The sequence below is a fragment of the Dendropsophus ebraccatus genome, chromosome 6 (genome assembly GCF_027789765.1).
Source record: "Dendropsophus ebraccatus isolate aDenEbr1 chromosome 6, aDenEbr1.pat, whole genome shotgun sequence".
Lineage (NCBI taxonomy): Eukaryota > Metazoa > Chordata > Amphibia > Anura > Hylidae > Dendropsophus > Dendropsophus ebraccatus.
The window spans coordinates 122,027,637-122,051,026 of record NC_091459.1 but is presented as its reverse complement, the minus strand read 5'-3'; the positions used below and the strand labels follow the sequence as shown (position 1 = coordinate 122,051,026).

Here is a 23,390-nt window from a genome sequence, read left to right as displayed (position 1 = left end):
GTATATAGCCCCCCTGTGCGCTCCCCCACTTGGATATAGACCTCCTGTGTGCTCTCCAAGTTGTATATAGACCCCATTCTGCTGCCCCAAGTAGTATATAGACCCCTGTGTGCTCCCCCAGTAGTATATAGCCCCCCTGTGCGCTCCCCCACTTGGATATAGACCTCCTGTGTGCTCTCCAAGTTGTATATAGACCCCATTCTGCTGCCCCAAGTAGTATATAGACCCCCTGTGTGCTGCCCCCAGGAGTATATAGACCCCTCTGTGAAGCCCCAGTAGTCTATAGCCCCCCTGTGTGCTCCCCCTGTTATATAGCCCCCCTGTGTGCTCCCCCCCATTTATATAGACCTCCGATGTGCGCTCCCCCAGTTAAACAGACCCCTGTGTGCTCCCCCTCCCATATAGTATATAGCACAATAAAACAAACACTTATACTCACCTGGGTCCGGGCGTCTCCTCTTCTCTTCACTTTTGTGGCCGCAGGAAGGGTTTTCCCTGCGATCACAAGAGGCCGCACTCCCCTTGTCCTGGCGCTGATGCTCCAGTGATGTCACTGGAGCGCCGGCACCACAAGGACAAAGCTGCCACTTGTGACCGCAGGGAAAACCCTTCCTGCGGCCACAAGAGTGACTGACAGGAAGGGAGCCAATATCTCCCGCCCTGTCAGTGCTGCTGCATGTAACTATGAGCGCTCATTACGAGTGCTCATAGTTACAGTTCAGATGGCAGCAGCGAGCGGGACAGCGGCCCTGTCCAGCGGTCTTGAGCACAAGAGCAGGGCGTGGGGGCCCCCCTGGATGTTGGGGGCCCCAAGCGATCGCTTGGGGTGCTTGGTGCCAAAGACCGCCACTGACGACAAACAATCTCAATTGCAAAAGACCTGAAATCGTTCACCCATTTACATGGAACGATAATCGTTACTTATGATTGTTCTTGCAGTCGTCTTGTTGTCACTACAGCGAACGACCAAACGACGTCTTATTCAATGCGAACGATTTGCGAACAAGCAACGATAAAAATAGTTCCAGGTCTTATTAAGCGACCAATGATTTCTCGTTCAGACGTTAATCATTAACTCCTATTCAACAGAACGATTATTGTTTAGATTCGAACGACTTAACGATAATCTGAACGATAATCATCCCATGGAATAGGGCCCTTAGGTCTTGCATTGCAATGGTTTATAGTTTCTTACCAAAGTGGAAAACTTAAAAGAGAATGTTTTTATGGGTAAGTGCTATAAGGTAGGATATAGGATACAGAGTAGTAACATTGTTGTGGGTCCAAATGATTAGATCCCAACTAATCCCAACAACATGACTGTCCAGACCTGAGGACAGCTGGCTGCACATGGACAGTCAACTTTTCATTATAGCAAGTAGGAGAGATATAGAATCAACTACGTGTTCTTACTCCACTGTTTCCACATCTCCAGGGGATTTTAAGGAGAAGTGACCATTAGTGTTGAGCGAGCATGCTCATTTAAGTGTTGGGGTACTCGATCGAGCTTGATATTCAAATGAGCATCTTATGGTGCTCGGGTCAAATCCTGCATCCTGCCCCGCCAGCTTCTTTTGTGTATATTTACTTATCACAACATCTTTTTGTTCCAATGTTGCTGTTGGAAACAAAAAACATCAATATTGAAATGAAAACATGCTGTCATAAGTAAATATATACAAAAGAAGGTGGAGAGGGATAAAGCAATCAGCATACCCGGGGATCACACCTATGCAAAGCTAGTGATATACTAACTGTACAATACAGTCTCGATTGTCCCATTGATTTTAATGTGGTTCCTTACTTGAGTTGAGCACTGGAGCATTGGAAAATACTGAACTCGAGCAATGAGCACTCGAGTATTTTAAAGCTCGCTCATCTCTAGTAGCCATTTTTTAGCTGGACTAGGCATCCACATTCTTGTCATACCAATGATAAGTCCCCCACCAAGTGGACATATGTTGTTGGTTGTTTCCCCAACGAACTATGATGGAGGCTAGAGGCTAGGAACCAAAGTTACAGCATCTGTAATTAGGACTTGTAGAAGGTCCAATAGTGAGTCCTTCATCCATCAGTCTTTTATGGACAAGCACACTTAATTGTTTCTTATAGACTTCAGTGGAGAGTAACTAACTTTTCATCAGGAATTGTTGTGTGGCTGTTCTCATTCTCAAGAACGATCGAAGTGATCAGAATCTCCCTGGTAAGACATTTCTGGTATATTTGGAGCCCAAGAGCGTTCATGGAAAGTTGTTGCCATCTTTTAGCTAAGAACGGGGGATTGATTATCGGTTCTCTTCTGATACCAGTAGTTAGACCCCACCAATTCGTCTTTGTTGTCCGTTGTTTTTTCAACAACTATAGAAGGGGCTACTATGGATGCCATCTGTCTCCCGGGAGTGAAGGACTTTGTGATCTTTGTGATCAGAACCTGAAGAAGTTTTAATGGTGAAACCCTCACCCACTAGTTTAAGGGCCCTATTACATGGGACTATTACCATGCGAAAAATTGTTATGTTGTTTGATTGTAAGCAATAATCTTTACAAACAACTAACGAGAAGTCGTTCGTGTCGTTGATCACATTTTTGAGCTGACCCTAAAATCCATGTAAATTGTTCGCTAATCATTCTGTGTATGTGCATATTGTCCGTTGGTTCGCTGGGATCAAAAGAAGTATAGAGTATACAAATGATCGTAATAATCATCGATAACTAACGACTATCGTTTCGAATTTTATAGTGAACGATTTCAGGTTGTTTACAAAACAGCTCGTTTGTGACCGTTTATCGTTAATCCAAGAATATGAAAAATCGCTCTGTCTAATAGGACCCTTATGGGCGAGCACACTCAGGCATTTATGTTATCTCCTAGGGCCCTATTATACCAAACGATTATCGGATGCACTTGGCCGATTACTGGCCATTGTGACCAATAATTGTTTGGTGTGCTAGCGCATGGTAAAAGGCAACAATCAGCCGACATGCAAAATGTCGGCTAATCGTTGTCTTTCAACATGTTCTATTGAAATGGTAACAGTGATGGTCTTCAGTCCATAGCTCAGTGTAGAAGAAGTGGCTGTAGAAGACCGTCACTCTCTTTAATGGGCGACCCGGGCAATCTAAGAATCGTCTGGGCAGCTCCTCCCGCAGCTCTCTGTTCGATGTATGTGTGTGTAATAGGACAGACAGCAAGCAGATGAGGAGGAAGTGATCGCTGACCTGCCAGGTCGGCGCTCGTTTCCTCCTCAATATCGGGCCATGTAATACGGCCCTTACACACTTCAATGGAGAGTTGTACCTGCCTTTCCATCATGAATGGTTGGTCAGCCATTTTAATTTTCATGATCTGTTAACCCCTTCAGTCAGCAATCCGTATATATACGTTCCTACTGCACATACCCCGTGCAGTAGGAATGTATATATATGTTCCCACACTGACACACTGACAGGAGTGCGATCCCGCTCTCATCTGTGTCCAGCGCCGCAGGTAATGAGAATCAGCTGCGGTCCCGCAGCCGACTCTCATTAACCCCTTAAACACTGCGATCTACAGCGATCGCGGTGTTTAAGGTGCTCAGTGACAGATCAAGCATCTGTCACTGAGTGATCAGGACCCCCGCAGCTGACAGGCCGCGATCACATGTGCCGACAGGTGGGGGTAAGCTCCTTACCTCCGTCCTGTTGGTTCGTCGATCTTTGTGTAGAGTCTGCTCTCAGGCAGGCTCTATACTTAGATCCCTGATAACACTGATCTATGTTATGCTATGGCATAGCATAGACCAGTATATGCAGTCTAATGATTGCATATTTAACAGTAAATAAAAGTGTTAAAAAAAAGTGTTTTAAAATAGTTTTAAAAAAGTATTAAAAAAAACCTTATAAACTCCCTCCCAATAAAAGTTTAAAAGACCCCCTTACCCATTATAAAAATATAAATTATAAATATAAATAAATAAACATATTACATATCGTAGGTTGCGGAATTGTCCGATCTATTAAAATAAAGAAAAAAGAAAAAACGCACCAGGATTGCTAATTTTATTAAATTATATATCAGAAAAAAAATTAATAAAGAGCAATCAAAATTTTTCTGTTACACCAATATGATATTAATAAAAACTAGAGATCATGGCGCAAAAAATTACACCCCAGCCAGCCCTGTAGGTGGAAAAATAAAAGCGCTATGGCTCTTAGAAGGCAAGGAGGAACATTGTGTTAATTTGACCCGGACTTTTGTGCATCAATGGGCTCGGTCTTGAAGGGGTTAATATTGCAGTGGTCAGACCCCCCTTGCATTGAGATATTTGTGATTTATTCAATGTGCCGCCACTTGCACAGCGCTGCCCTACAGGATGTACGAGTGATTTGCTTATTTAGCCTGCTATGACTTAACCACTTTAAGGTGAGAGAATACAAGACTTCATTGCCTCTGCATGGGAGCACAAGAAAACTCAGCCCTGTAAACAAAATAAAAGCGCCTTTGCTTAGTCTGGTGATTTTTATGCCTTCTGAAGCAAACACATCGTTCCTTAAAGTAACTGAATTCCCAAAAAGCAATAAAAACTACTTAAATATGTATGAGTACAAGAAATTCACATTTCTTTCACCTGTGTCTCATTAAAAAATAATCGTCTTGGCAAATCTGTCGTAGAACATCGATCTCCTCAGGATCTAGAGGGGAAATTCTCAGACTGTTTACCAAGGAAATGTTTCCTCCGACGGGCCTGTCCACCTCTCGGTGCTTGCGGGACCTACAGATGAATTGGTTCCCGCTTTAGTAAAGAAAGAGACGTCTCCAGAGGGAAGATGGAGGAGGATCCCAAGAGGCTGCAAATACAGTTTTTGTGAAGTATGTATGATTTTTGTTTTTTTTAGAAAATATTTTTTAGTTTGAAGAATATATAAATAGGTTCTTAAATTTATTGCTGGATCGGGAATAAAAGTGGGTGAAGCATGTATGCTGGAACGGTCAGCTAATTAGTTTCCTCCTGGGTCAGACATCTCTGCTTCCAACTTCTTTGTCTTGTAGATGGGTCCAGGAGTAACACCAGTGGCCATATTTAGCTGCTATGGAGCCATCATATACAGTGGGGAAAAAAAGTATTAAGTCAGTCACCAATAGTGCAAGTTCCACCACTTAAAAAGATGAGAGGCGTCTGTAATTGACTCCATGTGTAGACCTCAACTATGGGAGACAAAATGAGAAAACAAATCCAGACAATCACATTGTCTGATTTTGTAAGAATTTATTTGCAAATTATGGTGGAAAATAAGTATTTGGTCAGTAACATAATTTCATCTCAATACTTTGTTATATATCCTTTGTTGGCAATGACAGAGGTCAAACGTTTTCTGTAAGTTTTCACAAGGTTGGAACACACTGTTGTTGGTATGTTGGCCCATTCCTCCATGCAGATCTCCTCTAGAGCAGTGATGTTTTGGGGCTGTCGCTTGGCAACACGGACTTTCAACTCCCTCCAAAGGTTTTCTATAGGGTTGAGATCTGGAGATTGGCTAGGCCACTCCAGGACCTTGAAATGCTTCTTACGAAGCCACTCCTTCGTTGCTCTGGCGGTGTGCTTTGGATCATTGTCATGTTGAAAGACCCAGCCACGTTTCATCTTCAATGCCCTTGCTGATGGAAGGAGGTTTGCATTTAAAATCTCACAATACATGGCCCCATTCATTCTTTCATGTACCCAGATCAGTCGTCCTAAACCCTTTGCAGAGAAACAGCCCCAAAGCATGATGTTTCCACCCCCATGCTTTACAGTAGGTATGGTGTTTGGTGGATGCAACTCAGTATTCTTTTTCCTCCAAACACGACAAGTTGTGTTTCTACCAAACAATTCCACTTTGGTTTCATCAGACCATAGGACATTCTCCTAATACTCTTCTGGATCATCCAAATGCTCTCTATCAAACTTCAGATGGGCCCGGACATGTACTGGCTTAAGCAGTGGGACACGTCTGGCACTGCAGGAGTCCCTGGCGGCGTAGTGTGTTACTGATGGTAGGCTTTGTTACATTGGTCCCAGCTCTCTGCAGTTCATTCACTAGGTCCCCCCACGGTTCTGGGATTTTTGCTCACCGTTCTTGTGATCATTTTGACTCCACGGGGTGAGATTTTGCGTGGAGCCCCAGATCGAGGGAGATTATCAGTGGTCTTGTATGTCTTCCATTTTCTAATTATTGCTCCCACAGTTGATTTCTTCACTCCAAGCTGGTTGCCTATTGCAGACTCAGTCTTCCCAGCCTGGTGCAGGGCTACAATTTTATTTCTGGTGTCCTTTGACAGCTCTTTGGTCTTCACCATAGTGGAGTTTGGAGTCTGACTGTTTGAGGGTGTGCACAGGTGTCTTTTTATACTGATAACAAGTTTAAACAGGTGCCATTACTACAGGTAATGAGTGGAGGAAAGAGGAGACTCTTAAAAAAGAAGTTACAGGTTTGTGAGAGCCAAAAATCTTGATTGTTTGTAGGTGACCAAATACTTATTTTCCACCACAATTTGCAAATAAATTCTTACAATATCAGACAATGTGATTTTCGGGATTTGTTTTCTCATTTTGTCTCTCATATTTGAGGTCTACCTATGATGTAAATTACAGACGCCTCTCATCTTTTTAAGTGGGAGAACTTGCACTATTTGTGACTGACTAAATACTTTTCCCCCCACTGTAGTCACAGAGTCACCTGGGCTTAAGAGATTTGCATAGCCCCTGGTGTCTCATATGACTATAATAAAATATTCTAAACAAGGAAGCTCTAGCACATCTTTATATTTGTCTTGGCTTCATGAATAACCTCTAATTAATAGTGGTGGATACGTACATCACTGGTGGGTACTCATGATTAGGGATGATCGAACATCGGGAATTGTTAGGTTCGATCAAACTCGAACCTTTGTCTTTTGATTCCCGAGGCCTTCCCGTTCCATGGGGAAGCCTAGGCTGTATCCCTGTCTTCCAGGCGGTACTCGGGCTTGCTCCACCTTCCCCACGGAACGGGAAGGCATCGGGAATCGAATGACGAAGGTTCGAGAAGGTTTGAGTTCAATCGAACTTAACAAATGTTCGATCATCTCTACCCATGATATACCTGTAGATGAGTACTACCCAGCATATCTACAAGATCATAGGGAAAGAAAATTGTTGATAAAGAATTTATACAGCATGCAAAATAAATGATAATGTAATTTTGGAAGAAGCAAGATGCTTTCTTTCGCAGAAACAGTGCCACACTTATTTAGTGGCTGTGTCTGGTATTGCAATTCATTATCATTTGAGTAAAAGGGTCTGAGGCGCCTACACATAAGAATGGCGCAGATACTGACCTTCTATTTTAATATTGGACAACCCCTTTAAATATATAGCTGCATACTCTATAGTTGATAGTGTTACAAACTTTAAAGCTGCTAATAACCTTTCCACTTTCGGGGGTTGTAGTAGGGTACAAAGAATAATTCCTCTCAATTATAAACAGAGAAAACAACTATTCTCCTCTTGGATCGTGTCATAAAATCCATAGTATAATAATGCCATAAAATGTCACAATATAATTGAAGGAATTAACTGTAAATCCAGAAGTGACAGACCATCTATCACCAATCATGGTCGTGACATGCTTAACCTTTAAAGGAAATGTACGATACTTGTAAAGTAAGGCCAATATAGCAGCTTTTATGTGGCAAAACATGACTGTACTGCAACGAAAATACAATGTAAGATCATGGCCTTAAAGGGGTACTTAGGATGGAGTAACCCTTTAAGCTGCTTATAAGGTGATGGGGAGGGCTTAGTGATAAGCAAACTGTTTAAAAAAACTAATTAAATTTCTCTTAAAATTTGTTGGAATTTGCTGTGGTGATTGTAGAACAGTAGCAGAGACTGGTGTCAAAGACAGGTGTCCCTGCTCCATAAAGTGCACTGCACTGATCATATAACAAGCTTAGCATACAGTGGATGTAGCATGTTTGCGCTCGTCTCATTAGAAAGGGGAGTTTGGGGTAATAATATGGTGTGTTTGGTTCATTGTACTAGATAAGATACATGATCATTTCATAGTTGGGCCATTACAAGTACCAATTTTGTGTAGTTTTTTTTACTTTGCATTTTTATTTTTTACCATTTTTATCCTACTTCCACCTTTGAGACAGACTTGTATTGGTGGTGACAGCCTGCTCAGCCAATCACTGGCCACGTTGCTGTCCCATCTCATTCAGTGATTAGTTGAGTGAGATGTCTCCATTGATAGGAGTCAGTCTTGGAAGTAGAGGTGGGATTATTCAGCAGGGGACCCGGAAACCTGCAGGAGGACACTGGGGGAGTGCAGAGAAGTAAGCAGAGCTTCTTTATTGTTTTATGTATACTTTCAACAGAATGCAAAAACTTTTAACTTGCCATATAACCCCTTTAAAGAGTACTTTTGAAGGTGCCAGGATTTTCCTGTGAATATGTAAAAAAAAAATCACTGAAATTAGGAAATCCCTTAAATATATAAAAAGATAGCAGATGTGAGTGCCTTCAATAGGCATCCAGCTCTCATGGCCCCCTCTCTTAGTTAACCCCTTAGGTGCCACAGTTGCAAATGACTACGACATCTAAGGGATTACCTGGCTGCAGTTAGAAGGTCCTCTATCCCAGCCACTATACACCCAAGTACTTGGGCTCCCCATGTAGGCCACCATAGAGAATGGTTGTTGAGGGGTTAACATATTTTTAGTAAAGTTGGGTGATAACCCCCCCACACACACACACACATTCATGGACTGCTATAAAAAAATGCATCCTGCATACACAGAGGTGTGAACCTCACTTTCTAGTGATTCATTTGTACACCTGAATGTTACACACAGAGTAAATCACCTTCCACCATCTGTTTGTCGAAGCTGAGACAACAATTCATTTTAACAACGTGAAAGTTGTAAAAAGTATCTGCCAGGCCGTAGCATATGCTCTAGCCGTGGACTCCTCAGCCCGCTCAGCTCAACTACTTTTGGCTTAGCCTACAGGCATAGAACATGGATTGTTTTCCCAACGTGGAACCCAACCAAGTCCCCGTTCAGTCAACGAATCCGACAAATTAATTGAAGCCAATGAGGGTGATAAAACAGCGGCTATTAATCAGCGGGATTGCAGCAGATCCCTTTGCTGTTCTACTTTGCAGATGAAAGCGCTTTATTTTATTTTTCAGAAATTGATTCTTGACATGTAACACTCGGATAAGCAACATTTGCAGAACAATATGGAAATGAAGCTTATTGTTGTGCACTGTAAACATGAGCACCGGTGAAAATGTGCTGAGGGCACGGGGAATATAATGAATATGCCAAACACTTATCGTCATTACAAAACGGAGGGTCTGTATGGTATGTTGGGTAAATACAGGGCTAAATAAGACCAAAAATGTAACATTTTAAGAGAAAAAACTCAGGCTAAGGCTCCATGGTGACTCCACATAAAGGTAAAATCTCTAAATTCGTCTATGGGGTGATTCATTGTCATACATTAACATGAGGTAGAATGGATGTTGGGGTTACATTGTTTCTTCACCCTAGTAGCCAAAGTAAACCAGGGACCCAATATTAGGGTACATTCACACTGAGGAAAAGAGACCTAAATTCCGAGTAGGAATGCCCACCGCGGACTCCGCTCAGAATTCCACCTGCCTCAGTGTCTCCACTGGCTCTCCGCTGAAAGAATTGACAAATTTTGCTCAGAATTTCCGCCTCTTTGTGAACGTACCCTAATGCTGCCATGATCGGTCGTGCCAAATAACTAACCCAGCACCTGCATGTTACAATCTAGGTGTGCACTACAGTAGGGACCCCATAATGTAGACCAGTTAGTCTACGATGGGGTTTGACCACTGTGGTCTTGGAAACTTTTGGCTCTCCTTTATCCTCATATTCTTTCACTGTAATTTGTGGCTTTTTATTTAGGGCTAAATACTCCCATATATCCATTGTTATAGGTTATGCTCATTGCCATGTCTAAAGGTGCCAATGCACGTAAGAGCAAAGTTGACTATGTTGTGTATAGGGAGGTGCCAACTCTCCTTTGATAGATGTATTCAGGGAAGAGAAGGATTGGGCATGTTCCACATCAAAACCAGATCCTTCTGTTCTTCTGTTATGTTCTGCCTTGGGTAAAGAGTTATACAAAGATTCATGCTATGTGTTTGTTGCTATGCTATGCTATGACTATGCTAAAACTGCTCTAATTAAATAACCAGAATTTTTTGGGCAACCATAACCATGGGGTGCATGGCAGGTAAACAAAATATTACAAGTGATATTTCCAGGTAGGATTGTGCATGGCAATCTTTACTATGTATTGAAGCCTATTTTATTTATGGAAGAAGAATTGTCAAGTCCTTTATGGCATTTGCTGTAAAGTATGTGTATTAAAGCACAAGCATAAAACAGACTGAGATTACCAACAGTGCTATATCATAATATCATCCTGAGTCTGAAGGTACTTGGGCGGAGGCTTTCCAGTTTATTTATTTCAGGCCGACTGGGCAAGAGACTCCAGTGCCACCCAGTCCGCAGTATCCATTGGGCACTTTGCTGAGGTACTGCTGATGATAATCTTCGGCATAGAAGAAGTTGGTTTCCTCACGGATTTCTGTGGTGATGTTTCCAAATCCATTAGCGGTCAACTCCTGTAAGAAAGATTGAGCGTTTTAGAACAAAAAGATTTCCTAATACAAAAAACAGTTTTTTGGTTGCCTGTATCCAGTAGGTTCATAGCATGTGATGGCCATCTTCGGGGAATATGAATATCTGACTATTATTTCTTGTTGCCCATCTTCAGAAGGTTCGTAATGGTACCTAGGCTCTTCACAATGGTCACCTAAGGGATCTGAAGACAGGCAACATCTCCTATCATTATAGCAGAGTAGGCAATTAAACTGATCCTCAAGAAAGTCCAAGCCTAAATCCACCACAAAAAAACACTGAACTATCATTACTAGTCTATATAACCACTTGCACATTACCACCTTTCAACTCATCCACATATTATCTCTTAATTGAGTCTCAAGCTTTTCCATCTTAGCCTGCCCTTTCTTCATGGGAAGAGCCTGCATGTCCACTTCTCTTTATGTTCCTCTCTTCTGTAGAGTGTAAGCTCTTATGGGCAGGGTCCTCTCTCCTGTAGAGTGTAAGCTCTTATGGGCAGGGTCCTCTCTCCTGTAGAGTGTAACTCTTATGGGCAGGGTCCTCTCTCCTGTAGAGTGTAAGCTCTTATGAGCAGGGTCCTCTCTCCTGTAGAGTGTAAGCTCTTATGGGCAGGGACCTCTCTCCTGTAGTGTAAGCTCTTATGGGCAGGGTCCTCTCTCCTGTAGTGTAAGCTCTTATAGGCAGGGACCTCTCTCCTGTAGTGTAAGCTCTTATAGGCAGGGACCTCTCTCCTGTAGAGTGTAAGCTCTTATGGGCAGGGTCCTCTCTCCTGTAGAGTGTAAGCTCTTTCGGGCAGGGTCCTCTCTCCTGTAGAGTGTAAGCTCTTATGGGCAGCGACCTCTCTAGTGTAGCGTGTAAGCTCTTATGGGCAGGGTCCTCTCTCCTGTAGAGTGTAAGCTCTTATGGGCAGGGTCCTCTCTCCTGTAGAGTGTAAGCTCTTATGGGCAGTGACCTCTCTCCTGTAGACTGTAAGCTCTTAGGGGCAGGATAATCTCCTGTAGAGTGTAAGCTCTTATGGGCAGGATCCTAAGCTCTTATGGGCAGGGTCCTCTCTCCTGTAGAGTGTAAGCTCTTATGGGCAGGGTCCTCTCTCCTGTAGAGTGTAAGCTCTTATGGGCAGGGTCCTCTCCCCTGTAGAGTGTAAGCTCTTATGGGCAGGGTCCTCTCTCCTGTAGAGTGTAAGCTCTTATGGGCAGGGTCCTCTCTCCTGTAGAGTGTAAGCTCTTATGGGCAGGGTCCTCTCTCCTGTAGAGTGTAAGCTCTTATGGGCAGGGTCCTCTCTCCTGTAGAGTGTAAGCTTTTATGGGCAGGTACTTCTCTCATGTAGAGTGTAAGCTCTTATGGGCAGGTACTTCTCTCATGTAGAGTGTAAGCTCTTATGGGCAGGGTCCTCTCTCCTGTAGTGTAAGCTCTTATAGGCAGGGTCCCCTCTCCTGTAGAGTGTAAGCTCTTATGGGCAGGGTCCTCTCTCCTGTAGAGTGTAAGCTCTTATGGGCAGGGTCCTCTCTCCTGTAGAGTGTAAGCTCTTATGGGCAGGGTCCTCTCTCCTGTAGAGTGTAAGCTCTTATGGGCAGGGTCCTCTCTCCTGTAGAGTGTAAGCTCTTATGGGCAGGTACTTCTCTCATGTACAGTGTAAGCTCTTATGGGCAGGGTCCTCTCTCCTGTAGAGTGTAAGCTCTTATGGGCAGCGTCCTCTCTCCTGTAGAGTGTAAGCTCTTATGGGCAGGTTCCCCTCTCTCCTGTAGAGTGTAAGCTCTTATGGGCAGGGTCCTCTCTCCTGTAGAGTGTAAGCTCTTATGGGCAGGTACTTCTCTCATGTAGAGTGTAAGCTCTTATGGGCAGGGTCCTCTCTCCTGTAGAGTGTAAGCTTTTATGGGCAGGTACTTCTCTCATGTAGAGTGTAAGCTCTTATGGGCAGGGTCCTCTCTCCTCTAGAGTGTAAGCTCTTATGGACAGGGACCTCTCTCCTGTAGAGTGTAAGCTCTTATGGGCAGAGTCCTCTCTCCTGTAGTGTAAGCTCTTATGGGCATGGTCCTCTCTCCTGTAGAGTGTAAGCTCTTATGGCCAGGGTCCTCTCTCCTGTAGTGTAAGCTCTTATGGCCAGGGTCCTCTCTCCTGTATAGTATAAGCTCTTATGGGCAGGGTCCTCTCTCCTGTAGTGTAAGCTCTTATGGCCAGGGTCCTCTCTCCTGTATAGTATAAGCTCTTATGGGCAGGTACTTCTGTAATATTAAGGTGCTGTGGAATATGCTAGAGAGGATTATTATTTATAGGACATTAGGACACTGTACACTAATTATATTGTAATAAATGGGGCAGACACTGTTTATAATCTGGTATTCTTTATCATCTGCAGATTTGGCCCTTTAGCTTGTTATTCTCTTACAATCCCTGACTTTCAGCATACTTCGAGTCTCTGCCATTTTGGATGGGAGGAGGGGGTCGGGGGTTTTGGAGAACTTGGAATTCAGGCCCCTCAGGGCAGTATGAAGCTGTGCTCGAACGTGTAACAGATTTGGAGACAGATGGCCGTGTACATATCTCTGCACTGCTCTCTATTTGGATAAAATTGCCATACTTAATATAGCCTCAAATGACCTATTTTACATAGAAAGACATGACTATGTATATAGACAGCCCATTATAAATACAGGGCAGCAGGAGTGAACAATAGAGTCCACCCATGCCCTCTGTGTAAAACTTTATTATACTACCTATACATAAATGGGATACTACAGTACATATATACTCTACCTGGCTAAAAGTAATTGGATATCAGCTCATCACACCCATAGGGGCTTCTGAACATCTCATTCCAAAACCTTACACATTCATTTCATGCTTGTCCCCCACTATTCTTTGAGATTTCCACCAAGATCCATGATATGGATATGGGAACCTGCATTCATTCAGCCATAGGAGCAATGAATAGGGTTAGGGTCACACAAAATTGGGTCAACCATTCTATGTACTTCATTTTGTGCACAGAACCAATGTCCTACTGAAACATAAAAGAGGCCTCTTCATAACCAAGGACTCAAGATTTTCTAGAACGTCACTGTAGGATAAAATATTAAATATTCCTATACACAATCAATATCGCATATAGCCATGACTGCAAAACAATCATTTATCAGATGATCACTTCACCAATGGTTCTTCATTAGAGATGACCGCAACTCCAGCATGCTCGAGCCCGATACTTCAACATTTCATTACCGGTGGCTGAAGTGGTTGGTTGTAGCCCTAGGGAGTCGGGGAAAACATGGATACAGCCTTTCGCCTATGGCTGTATCCATGTTCCCAGGTGAGAGTTTTCCTATTTTTGATCCGCAATAGATATAATTATAGGCACATCTACACTACTGAGTGCTATCTGCTGTGAAATTTAATAGGGTATTTTGAAATCACAGGTGAGCTACCCCTACCAGGGACTTCTCTATATTAGGGCCCTATTCCACCGGACGATTCTCGTTCGCATAATCGTTAACGATTAACAATCTCAAACGACCTCTATTGCGAAAGACCTGAAAATGTTCACTCATTTCCATGGAACGATAATCGTTACATATGATTGTATTTGCGATCGTTTTTTCTTCACTATTTCTTCGCTATTGCGTTCGCATCTACTGCAAACAACGTCTTATTCAATGTGAACGTTTTGCGAACGAGCAACGATAAAAATAGGTCCAGGTCTTATAAAGCGATCGATGATTTCTCGTTCAGTCGTTAATCGTTAACTGCATTCCAACTGAACGATTATCGTTTAGATTCGAACGATTTAACGATAATCTGAACGATAATTGTCTGGTGGAATAGAGCGGTCCTGCTCCGGCAAATTTGGCAACCAAATATGACATAGAAGTAACCTGGTCTTAAAAGGGATATATGGGAGAAGGGCAGAAAAGGCATTTCTGGCTCAGACGAGAGGGGATGAGAATCAACGTATGCATGCAAGACCAGGCCCACATGTGATAAGTGGAGGGCTGGGAAGCGACCGCTGACTGGACAACCCCTTTAAGGAGTGGTCGTTCAGTGACTGTCCACTGCTAATACTAACCTTCTTTAAACCCCTACTAATCTACATCTAAGGGGGCAGTCACACATTTCATGAATATTTAAACAGCTGTAAATGCCCTCTAAGTCGGAGGGGATCGGATGAGACTGACCCGTCCAAACTACTCACAACCATCAACATGACAAAATAAAATTATATAACAATGGTAAACACCCTAATAGTTGTACAATATACCCACTAAACGCCTCTTAAATTTGCCATCTGGAGGCAGAAAGGAAGATACTCCTTTTAGATCTGATGACGACTGAGAAGCATCATGTGCCTCCTTTTTTCAGGCCCGTCTAGCTTTACTAGGGGGCTGTAGGGTGGAAAGAAATATACTCTGACCTTCATTCGCCTCTAGTTTCCTGTACACTATGAGCGGCCCAGTGTTTTATATACATTGTCCAGTGTCCCATCTGATGTGTCCTGGAGCCAAGTTTAGATCAGCAGCTACTTGGCGCTGATTCTGGGGCCAGATGTCACGTTTATTGCGCGGCGTTGGCTTCATAAACCGGTCAAACAGTATGGAGAGATAAAGAGCAACAAAAACTTCACAGGTGGAAATCGTATCTTAAAGGATTTAAAGGACTGAAGCAATGTGCATGGACCAAGGGAGTAGCTATAGGGGGAGGGGGGATGGGGTGACTGCACCTGGGCCCTGCATATGAGAAGTCCAGTACTATAAATGAAGCATTATAGTTGAGGGGCCCTTTGGGAGATTGTGCACTGGGCCCATTTGGCTTCTAGTTAAGCCTCTGGGACCAGCACAATGTCTCATTTTTGTCCCCTCTCAAGCATCTAACCTGCGGTTAGGTCCCTATAGCACAAGGGAGACATCAGCAGAAGGCACATAAGTAACAGCCAGGGAGTAAGGAGCTTAGCTACGTGATTCTCCATGCTGTATCTAACAATCGGTGGGGGGTCTGAGCACCCAGACCTGGACTATTCAAAACTTTTGACATGTCTGTGTGACAGGGACACGTTAAGTATAAGCCATGTATAAGAATACATTTACCCAAAGGTTAACCCTTCTGAAAGCATTAGGTGCAGGCTCTAAGATGATTTTACGCATCCTGCTAGAAGCCAGGAGCACGCTGCACATCAGAGGGAGCAGAGTGTAATCCCCATTATTGCACAGACACTTAAAACTGAAATGTGAATTTTCGGATTAACATCTCGTCTGTTCGGCTGTCACATGGCTCGGCGGAGTGCGTGTTTGTGTACGCGCTGTATGTGCAGGCAGCTCCCAGACCTGCCAAAAATTCTAATTTTGTCGCCATCTGCCATAAAGGAAGATAACACCTGTCAGGAGCAGCTGCTGGGTGCACGGGATAGGTAAGAAGCAAATCACTGCCACTTGGACGGATTCAGGTAACACATGGGCCTTAATGTACGGGAGCCAAATGTCTTCCTGCAAGATATCCCACTCTGCAGGCGCTACACACACTCACACTGTGCACCGTGCCCCGGACGCAAAGAAAGGAAGCAGCACACAGCGTCTTTGTAGGTGCCCGCAGGCGAGACTTGACCAAACCTCGAATAAGGGGATCATACCCCTGCCTCGGATGTGTTACCTGTCGATATATGGTCAAAGGAACACACTTTATACACCCAGCAACACAGATGAAACATAAAATTAAACATTACTTAACGTGTGGATCTGACTACATTGTTTACGCAATCTGGTGTCCCTGTAATAGGGTATATATAGGAGAAACCACGTATGACCTTAGAACCAGATTTGGTCAACATCAATACACAGTCAGGAAAGGAAAACAGGATTTACCAATCCCTAAACACTGTACAGAGATGGGTCATGGTGAAAAAGACTTGAAAGTTATGGTCATTGACAGAGTTCCTCCTTTAAAATGTGGTGGCAATCGCCAACTATTAGTTAAAAAGAAGGAACTTAGGTGGATACATGAATTAAAGACACTAGGACCTACAAAGTTAGCGGGGGTATGTTCAGATAGCCTATTCCTCAACTTGCCTTACATGTTTTGACATTGTCACTACTGTTTTTCAATGAAACTGTAAATATTATTACTTACCTGATTTTCTTTGTATCATCCTTCTAGATATTGCACTTTGGACAGAACTCACCATGTTGCCCAAAGGACGGGATATGCCACATAATTTCATTCCTACAGTCAGCTTATATTGCCAATTTTGTCTTGGGAGAAATTCACACAGTGCGTCTTTTTGTTTTGGCTTGGAGTAGCCTAGGATATGGGCCGATGCATTTGGGATCGCGGGAAAACTCCCCAAATGGGGTTAAGATACCTGTGGACCCGAGGAGCAAGTGAGCTGAGACCGTGATCGGACATCGGCTCGCAGTACCCTATCCATAATTATGACGGTTACACTGAAAACAAGTGATCTCCCGTAAACAACAAAAGGTCGCTTGGCAACTGACGTCACAACCAGTGACTGTGCCCACGTGACCGGCTGACGCTACACCTTGTAGTACTTTATCTTGTATCCATCAGGCATCCCCAGATGGGAGGAAGTGGTGAGTTCAGATGTCCGTGCAAGAAGGAGACATCTACCAATATTACCTGCATTAATGTTTGTATTTTTTTTGCAAATTTTTTATTGTTCGATTTCACGCTGTTTAGCCTGATTTCTGCAAGCTTTTACATAGCACACCTGTACACTATGTATGCACATTGTGAATCACTAGGGGAGTGTATTGAGCCCCCTCGTGACCTAACCTACACATATGTATTTGTACTAACTAATTTGTACTCACCAATCACCTTTTTGCACTGATGTATTTAAGAGAATGAGAATGTTTCATTGATCATGCTTGAGAATTACGGCGAGAAGCTGTCGAAACCTCGCGCACATGGAATGCTGTGATTTGTTACCACAATAAATGTACGTTTATTCACCTGAACCTTCAGAGTGCCGTGGGATTTCCTGATATCTATCTATCTATCTATCTATCTATCTATCTATCTATCTATCTATCTATCTATCTATCTCATTCATTCCCCTCTCAGTCTACCACATGCACTATATGACCTCTAGGCCACCATACTCTGCTCTGTATCCAGCCCAACAGCAATGGATAAAGTATTGTATACATTGCTGCTTACGAACATTTGTATAGTTTTCCTTCCTTCTTCATAGAGCGGACGTCTTGGAGGAGGCCAGAGAGCCTCTGAATTCAGTGTCTCTAACTGCTGAGTATTTGAAGCAGTGTAGCAGGAGAAGAGCCTCATTCTCTGGGTCCTCCAGGCTGTACACTGTCTGTTTCCCCTGAGCATCTAGCTTTTTCCATGTCGTTTTGATTCAATAGCAAGGCTGTGGGTGCTCAGTGTGTAACAGCTAGGATTCTCCTGTTTCCCCCTGTTACACAGTTTCCAACATTTAACATTTTTCTCCAGGGAAACTTAAAGGGGTTGTCCGGCGATAAAAAATTATTCACAGAATAACACACATTACAAAGTTATACAACTTTGTAATGTATGTTATGTCTGTGAATGGCCCCCTTCCCCGTGTTTCCCCCCACCCACGCTAGACCCGGAAGTGTGGTGCATTATACTCACCGCATATTGTGTCGTCCACGGTCTCCGATCGTCAGCAGTGACGTCTTCTTCGGGAGCTTGGCGGATCTTCCCGAGTGCCGGCCACCCTCTGCAGCGTCATCCGAAGCTCAGCCGCGATTGGCTGAGCATAACTGTGCTCAGCCAATCGCGGCTGAGCAGCCGATGACGCGGCCACGTCATCAGCTGCTCAGCCGCGATTGGCTGAGCACAGTTATGCTCAGCCAATCGCGGCTGAGCTTCGGATGACGCTGCAGAGGGCGGCCGGCACTCGGGAAGATCCGTGGCCTCCCGAAGAAGACGTCACTGCTGACGATCGGAGACCGTGGTCGGCACGCGACAGGTAATGTATAGCGCACCACACTTCCGGGTACACGGGTGGGGGTGGTGGGACACGGGGAAGGGGGCCATTCACAGACATTACATACATTACAAAGTTGTATAACTTTGTAATGTGTGTTATTCTGTGAATAATTTTTTATCGCCGGACAACCCCTTTAAGCGTTGACAACAAAGGGTGTGTCTTATTGTGGGTGTGGTCTCAATGGGGTGTGGTCTATTTGGGGTGTGGTTTGACAGGTGTGGCTTGTCACCAGTGTTTTTCCCCACAATTTTCCAGTTAGAATTTTAGTCAGAACAACAAAAAAGGAGCATTACACACCCCAGTATAAGGTCCCCAGTATATTACACATCTTACTTCAGAGCAGCATACAGGCTGTGGCCCAGACTGCACTCTACTGTATATCTAATATGTATATACTGTATATACTGGTATACTGTATATACTGGTTGTAGTTTGTATATACTGGTTGTAGTTTGTGCCCATATGATGCAGCTGCTCCCCATATAATCATACTACTACCTCCTTCATCCTCCTGCCCCTCCATTATCATACTACTACCCCCTTCATTCTCCTGCTCCAGGTTGATAGTCCCAGTTAGAAGGGAGGGTGGAAACTGAAAAGATTAAGTGAGAAAAATGATGATATGGCATCCTGGATATAGAAAAAGCTGAGATTTCTTTTGCGACTCAATAGAGAGTCCCAAGAGAGTGTTGAGAAATGTTTTATCCGACTGTACTGTATTAAAGAAAGAAAAAAAAGATATCAGTTTGACAAATCTTCTTCTCCCCCTCGGTGACAAAAATAACACTTTTCAAGAGGTGGCAGAGCAGCATGGGAGTCATAAAGGATATGAGCATTAGCTCGTAGTCAATCAAACAGGGAGACCCTCGAGAAAGCTGTAAATTTGTTTTCTATGTCTCAGTAAGGAGCATGAATGACACACAATAAACACTTAATTGGTCCTTCTCGTCTCCGGCTTCCATGGCTCGCAGATGTATCGTTTTCAGCCTATTATTTGCTTTCAAGCATTTGCATTGTCAGACAAGAGTCCCAAAAATGAGCCTCTCTACACATCTTTATCTCCACTCTCAGTTTTGTTATAATTTTTTTTTTTCTTGACTTTACGATTTCAAAAAGAACAGGGAAAAAGATTTGTGCTTAATTTACTATATGTCAAGTTCTGCTTTATACAGGAATAAGAAGAAACAGAATCCCTAGAGTCCTACAAAGCCTGGTGAGGACTCAAGAGGATGGAGATACATAGTATGAGAGAAAACCTGCCCGATAGGCAGCTCGGTGCTAAGGATAACGTATTGCCCCCCTGGACAACTCAATGTATTGATTCTTAACATTATACAAATAGACTACACAAAAATGACATAAATAAACCAATCCTCCATGAATAATAGTAATTACTCTCTTACAATGGATAAGTGGTTGCACCACCAGGGAGGCAGTTTCCCCGGTGCCGGTAAGATGGCAGCTTGATGGCCCAAAGATCTACACGAAGATCTACTGTTGTCCCCTTGTGGATTATTATTTTTATTATCATTACTTAGATTTTCCCCATGTTGCACAAAAATTACACTTGTTCAAAATATAATAAAATATTCTTCAAATCTATTACGTATGGTACAGTGGAGAGAATGTATCAAGCTATGTACACCATTTTTTTCCCATGCACAAATTGTGTAAGGGTTATTATTAGAGATGAGAGACCGGGTTCGGGTTCGAGTCCATCCGAATCCAAACGATCGGCATTTGATTAGCTGGGGCTGCTCAACTTGGATAAAGCTCTAAGGTTGTCTGGAAAACATGGATACAGCCAATGACTATATCCATGATTTCCACATAGCCTTAGGGCTTTATCCAACTTCAGCGGCCACCGCTAATCAAATGCCGAAAGTTCGGGTTCGAATGAACTGTAGCATGCTTGAGGTTCGCTTAGCTCTAGTTATTATGTACAAGAATTGCAATGTAGTTTTCTCCCTCTAAAGCCACTTCACAAATGTGTAAGAAGGTTAGTGGAAGGGGGCATGGCCTTCTATGGACCAACGTATTAACTGTATGCCACTGTATAAGTTGTGTGGGGGCCGTCAGTATTAGGTATAATAGGGCCCCCAAGTCAGTGGAGACAAGGTTTAGGCAGTGAAAGTCCAATGAAGTAACAGGAGCAGAGCAGTCTGGTGGTGGCTCACCCCTCCCCATAGTGCGTTCATCCATGTTGAAAGTCCATGTGTATGGGGATGCAACAAAAGATACAAAAATATGGAGGTACTTGCCAGTATCAGCGCTGTTCCAACAATGTTCAATGACAAAACAAAGGTGTAGATAAATAAATAAAATTTATTCCTTACAAGCACAAAGTTTACGCGTTTCGGGAGTATATATCACTTCTTCAGAACAGAGTGCATGATGTGTATGGGGAGGATGGGAGAGAAAACTGTTGGAGGAACAATCGTTGAGTCAACAGTTATTAAGGCTGGATTCACACTATGTATATTTGAGGCTGTATATTTGAGGCTGTATAGCAACCAAAATAAGGAGTGGATTGAAAACACAGAAAGGCTTTGTTCACATAATGCTGTAATTGAGTGGCTGGCTGTCATTTAATGGCAAATATTTGCTGTTATTTTAAAACAACGGCTGTTGTATTGAAATAATGGCCGTTATTTACTGTTATATGGCGGCCATCCACTCAATTTCATCATTATGTGAACAGAGCCTTTCTGTGTTTTCAATCCACTCCTGGTTTTGGTTGCTATGAGGACCTGACATGAGGACCAAATACAGCCTCAAATATACATAGTGTGAACCCAGCCTAAAGATGTATGGCCACCTTTAGACTGTGGATTTTCATTCTGCTGTGGATATGTAACCCGGCCCCTTTAACCCCCCGCCACCCGCAGCCCCCAGCCCGGAGCATACATTACCTGCTCGGCGCCGAAGCTATATGTGAGGCTCCCGACTCCCCTCGGTCCCCATCAGCCAATCAGTGCACGGCAGAACTGGTATGGATATGTAACCACATAGAACTTCACACTACCAGGATTCGCAGCGGATTTCGCTGCAAACTCACAGCTTGAAATCCACTGTGAATCCGGTACGTGTGAAGCTACCCTAAGGCTGGGTTCGCACTACGTATAACACCGGCTGTTCTGTGTGTGGGTGTGCAAAACATACGTTGTGTCAACATAGCCTAAGGGTGGACTGACCAATAGTTTTTATTTTTATATGGACTTCCACCACAGATGGTGAGGCCACAGCTTCCCCGGTCAGACTGGGGGGAGGTCCAGGCATCACTTTGCTCTGTTGGGTGAGGATCTAGTAGAAAAAGTTTGAGAAGCGCTTGTCTGGACTAGGCTAGTAGACTAGGAAGAGGTAGCGTGTTCACACACACAAAACATTATAGTCCGCAACCAGACTGCAAAAGCCGATCAGAAACTCTTAAGGGCCTTTTGCACAGGCTGATTATCGTCCAGGAGCGTTGCAGGAAACACTCCTGCGTCCGATAATTGGCTTGTGACACATGTCCCCAGACTACTGGCCAAAGATGGGACCTGTTCCTGTTACGTTATTTATTTAGCATTGTTTGCTTTTTATGTTTTTAATTGCTTTTTATGTTTTAAGTATTTTACCACTGTAGCAAACCATCAGCTGTGACAAAATTTCAGTCTCTAGATGTAAACAGACATAAGCTTAGATGAGAAGCTAAAATTCAGAGTAAATTAGAAATAACATTTAATTGAGTAATCAAGTTGTGTTTATAATCAGTCAGTTTTGACTCCATTGATCTGGCCCAAAAAAATCCCTTATTCTGAAATGTAAAATGGGGCCATAAACATTTTTAGTGGTTCTTTGGAGTTTTTGTGGATGAAAAGAACGCTAACTTGGTTTGCCAGGCATCTGCTACCCTGAAATGAATGGCGTAGACTGAAAGGCTCACATGTGTACTTTTCAGTCTCGACATGAGAGAAAAAAAAAAACTCGCTCAAAACCCCGGAGAAATAATAACAGTCTTCATCTAAAAAACCCAACATAAAATAAGGCGATGTGTGGAATAATACAAGATACCCGGCACAAATGGAACATATTATTAGTATGACAGCCACAAGTAATTGGAATTCGGAAATAAAGCAGTTTGAGCACCGGCAATTAAGCAGATGTTCTGAGCGTGTACTGCCGGCACGAGAATATCACATGCAATATGATAACGCAAACATATATCAGGATGAGGACAACGAACAAAAGTTCTTCAAATTTCAGCAGTGTAAAATGAGTGAATTCCAGCCAACCGGCCCATAACCAACAAGGGAAGATTTGTTTCTGGACTAGAAAGGACAAGAAGCCCAGCATAGGTGACAACTGGACAAGGTGCAGAAGTGATAGTAAAATAACACAGACTGGTCACAGGACTGGAATTTACCAACAGAATTTGCCTTTCCTGAGACCTTACAGTGGCTCCCAGTACTCAGATACCCACAGGACTTACAGTAGAACTGAACTGTATACACCCAAACAATGGCATGAATATATTAAAGCACATATCAAAGCAAGCAGGTAAAAAATAATAATAATATACATGATAGCATTTAAATGATGATGGAAATGGATGATGACATGAAAGACGATGATAGCAGTCAGGACCTGGCGTAGATGGGTAATGATCAGGAAAAAAAACTACAAAAACTGAGCCTAACTAGCTTTACCTGAATCTTTCCCTATATACATGAACATGACCCTAGCACC

The 23,390-nt window shown here is 43.3% G+C and overlaps 1 protein-coding gene across 4 annotated transcripts in view; it reads right to left on the bottom strand.

The window, feature by feature from the left end:
- Window positions 1-10,296: 10,296 nt before the first annotated feature.
- Window positions 10,297-23,390, bottom strand: part of MSRA (methionine sulfoxide reductase A) — a 244,834-nt gene continuing 231,740 nt past the window's right edge. For 3 of the 4 annotated variants that reach the window (XM_069975808.1, XM_069975807.1, XM_069975810.1), the window contains one exon: window positions 10,297-10,668. In XM_069975808.1, coding sequence (XP_069831909.1) covers window positions 10,507-10,668 — 162 coding nt within the window. In that variant the 3' untranslated portion in view covers window positions 10,297-10,506. The remainder of the gene's footprint in view (window positions 10,669-23,390) is intronic. The other variant, XR_011363697.1, reaches the window with a different exon arrangement.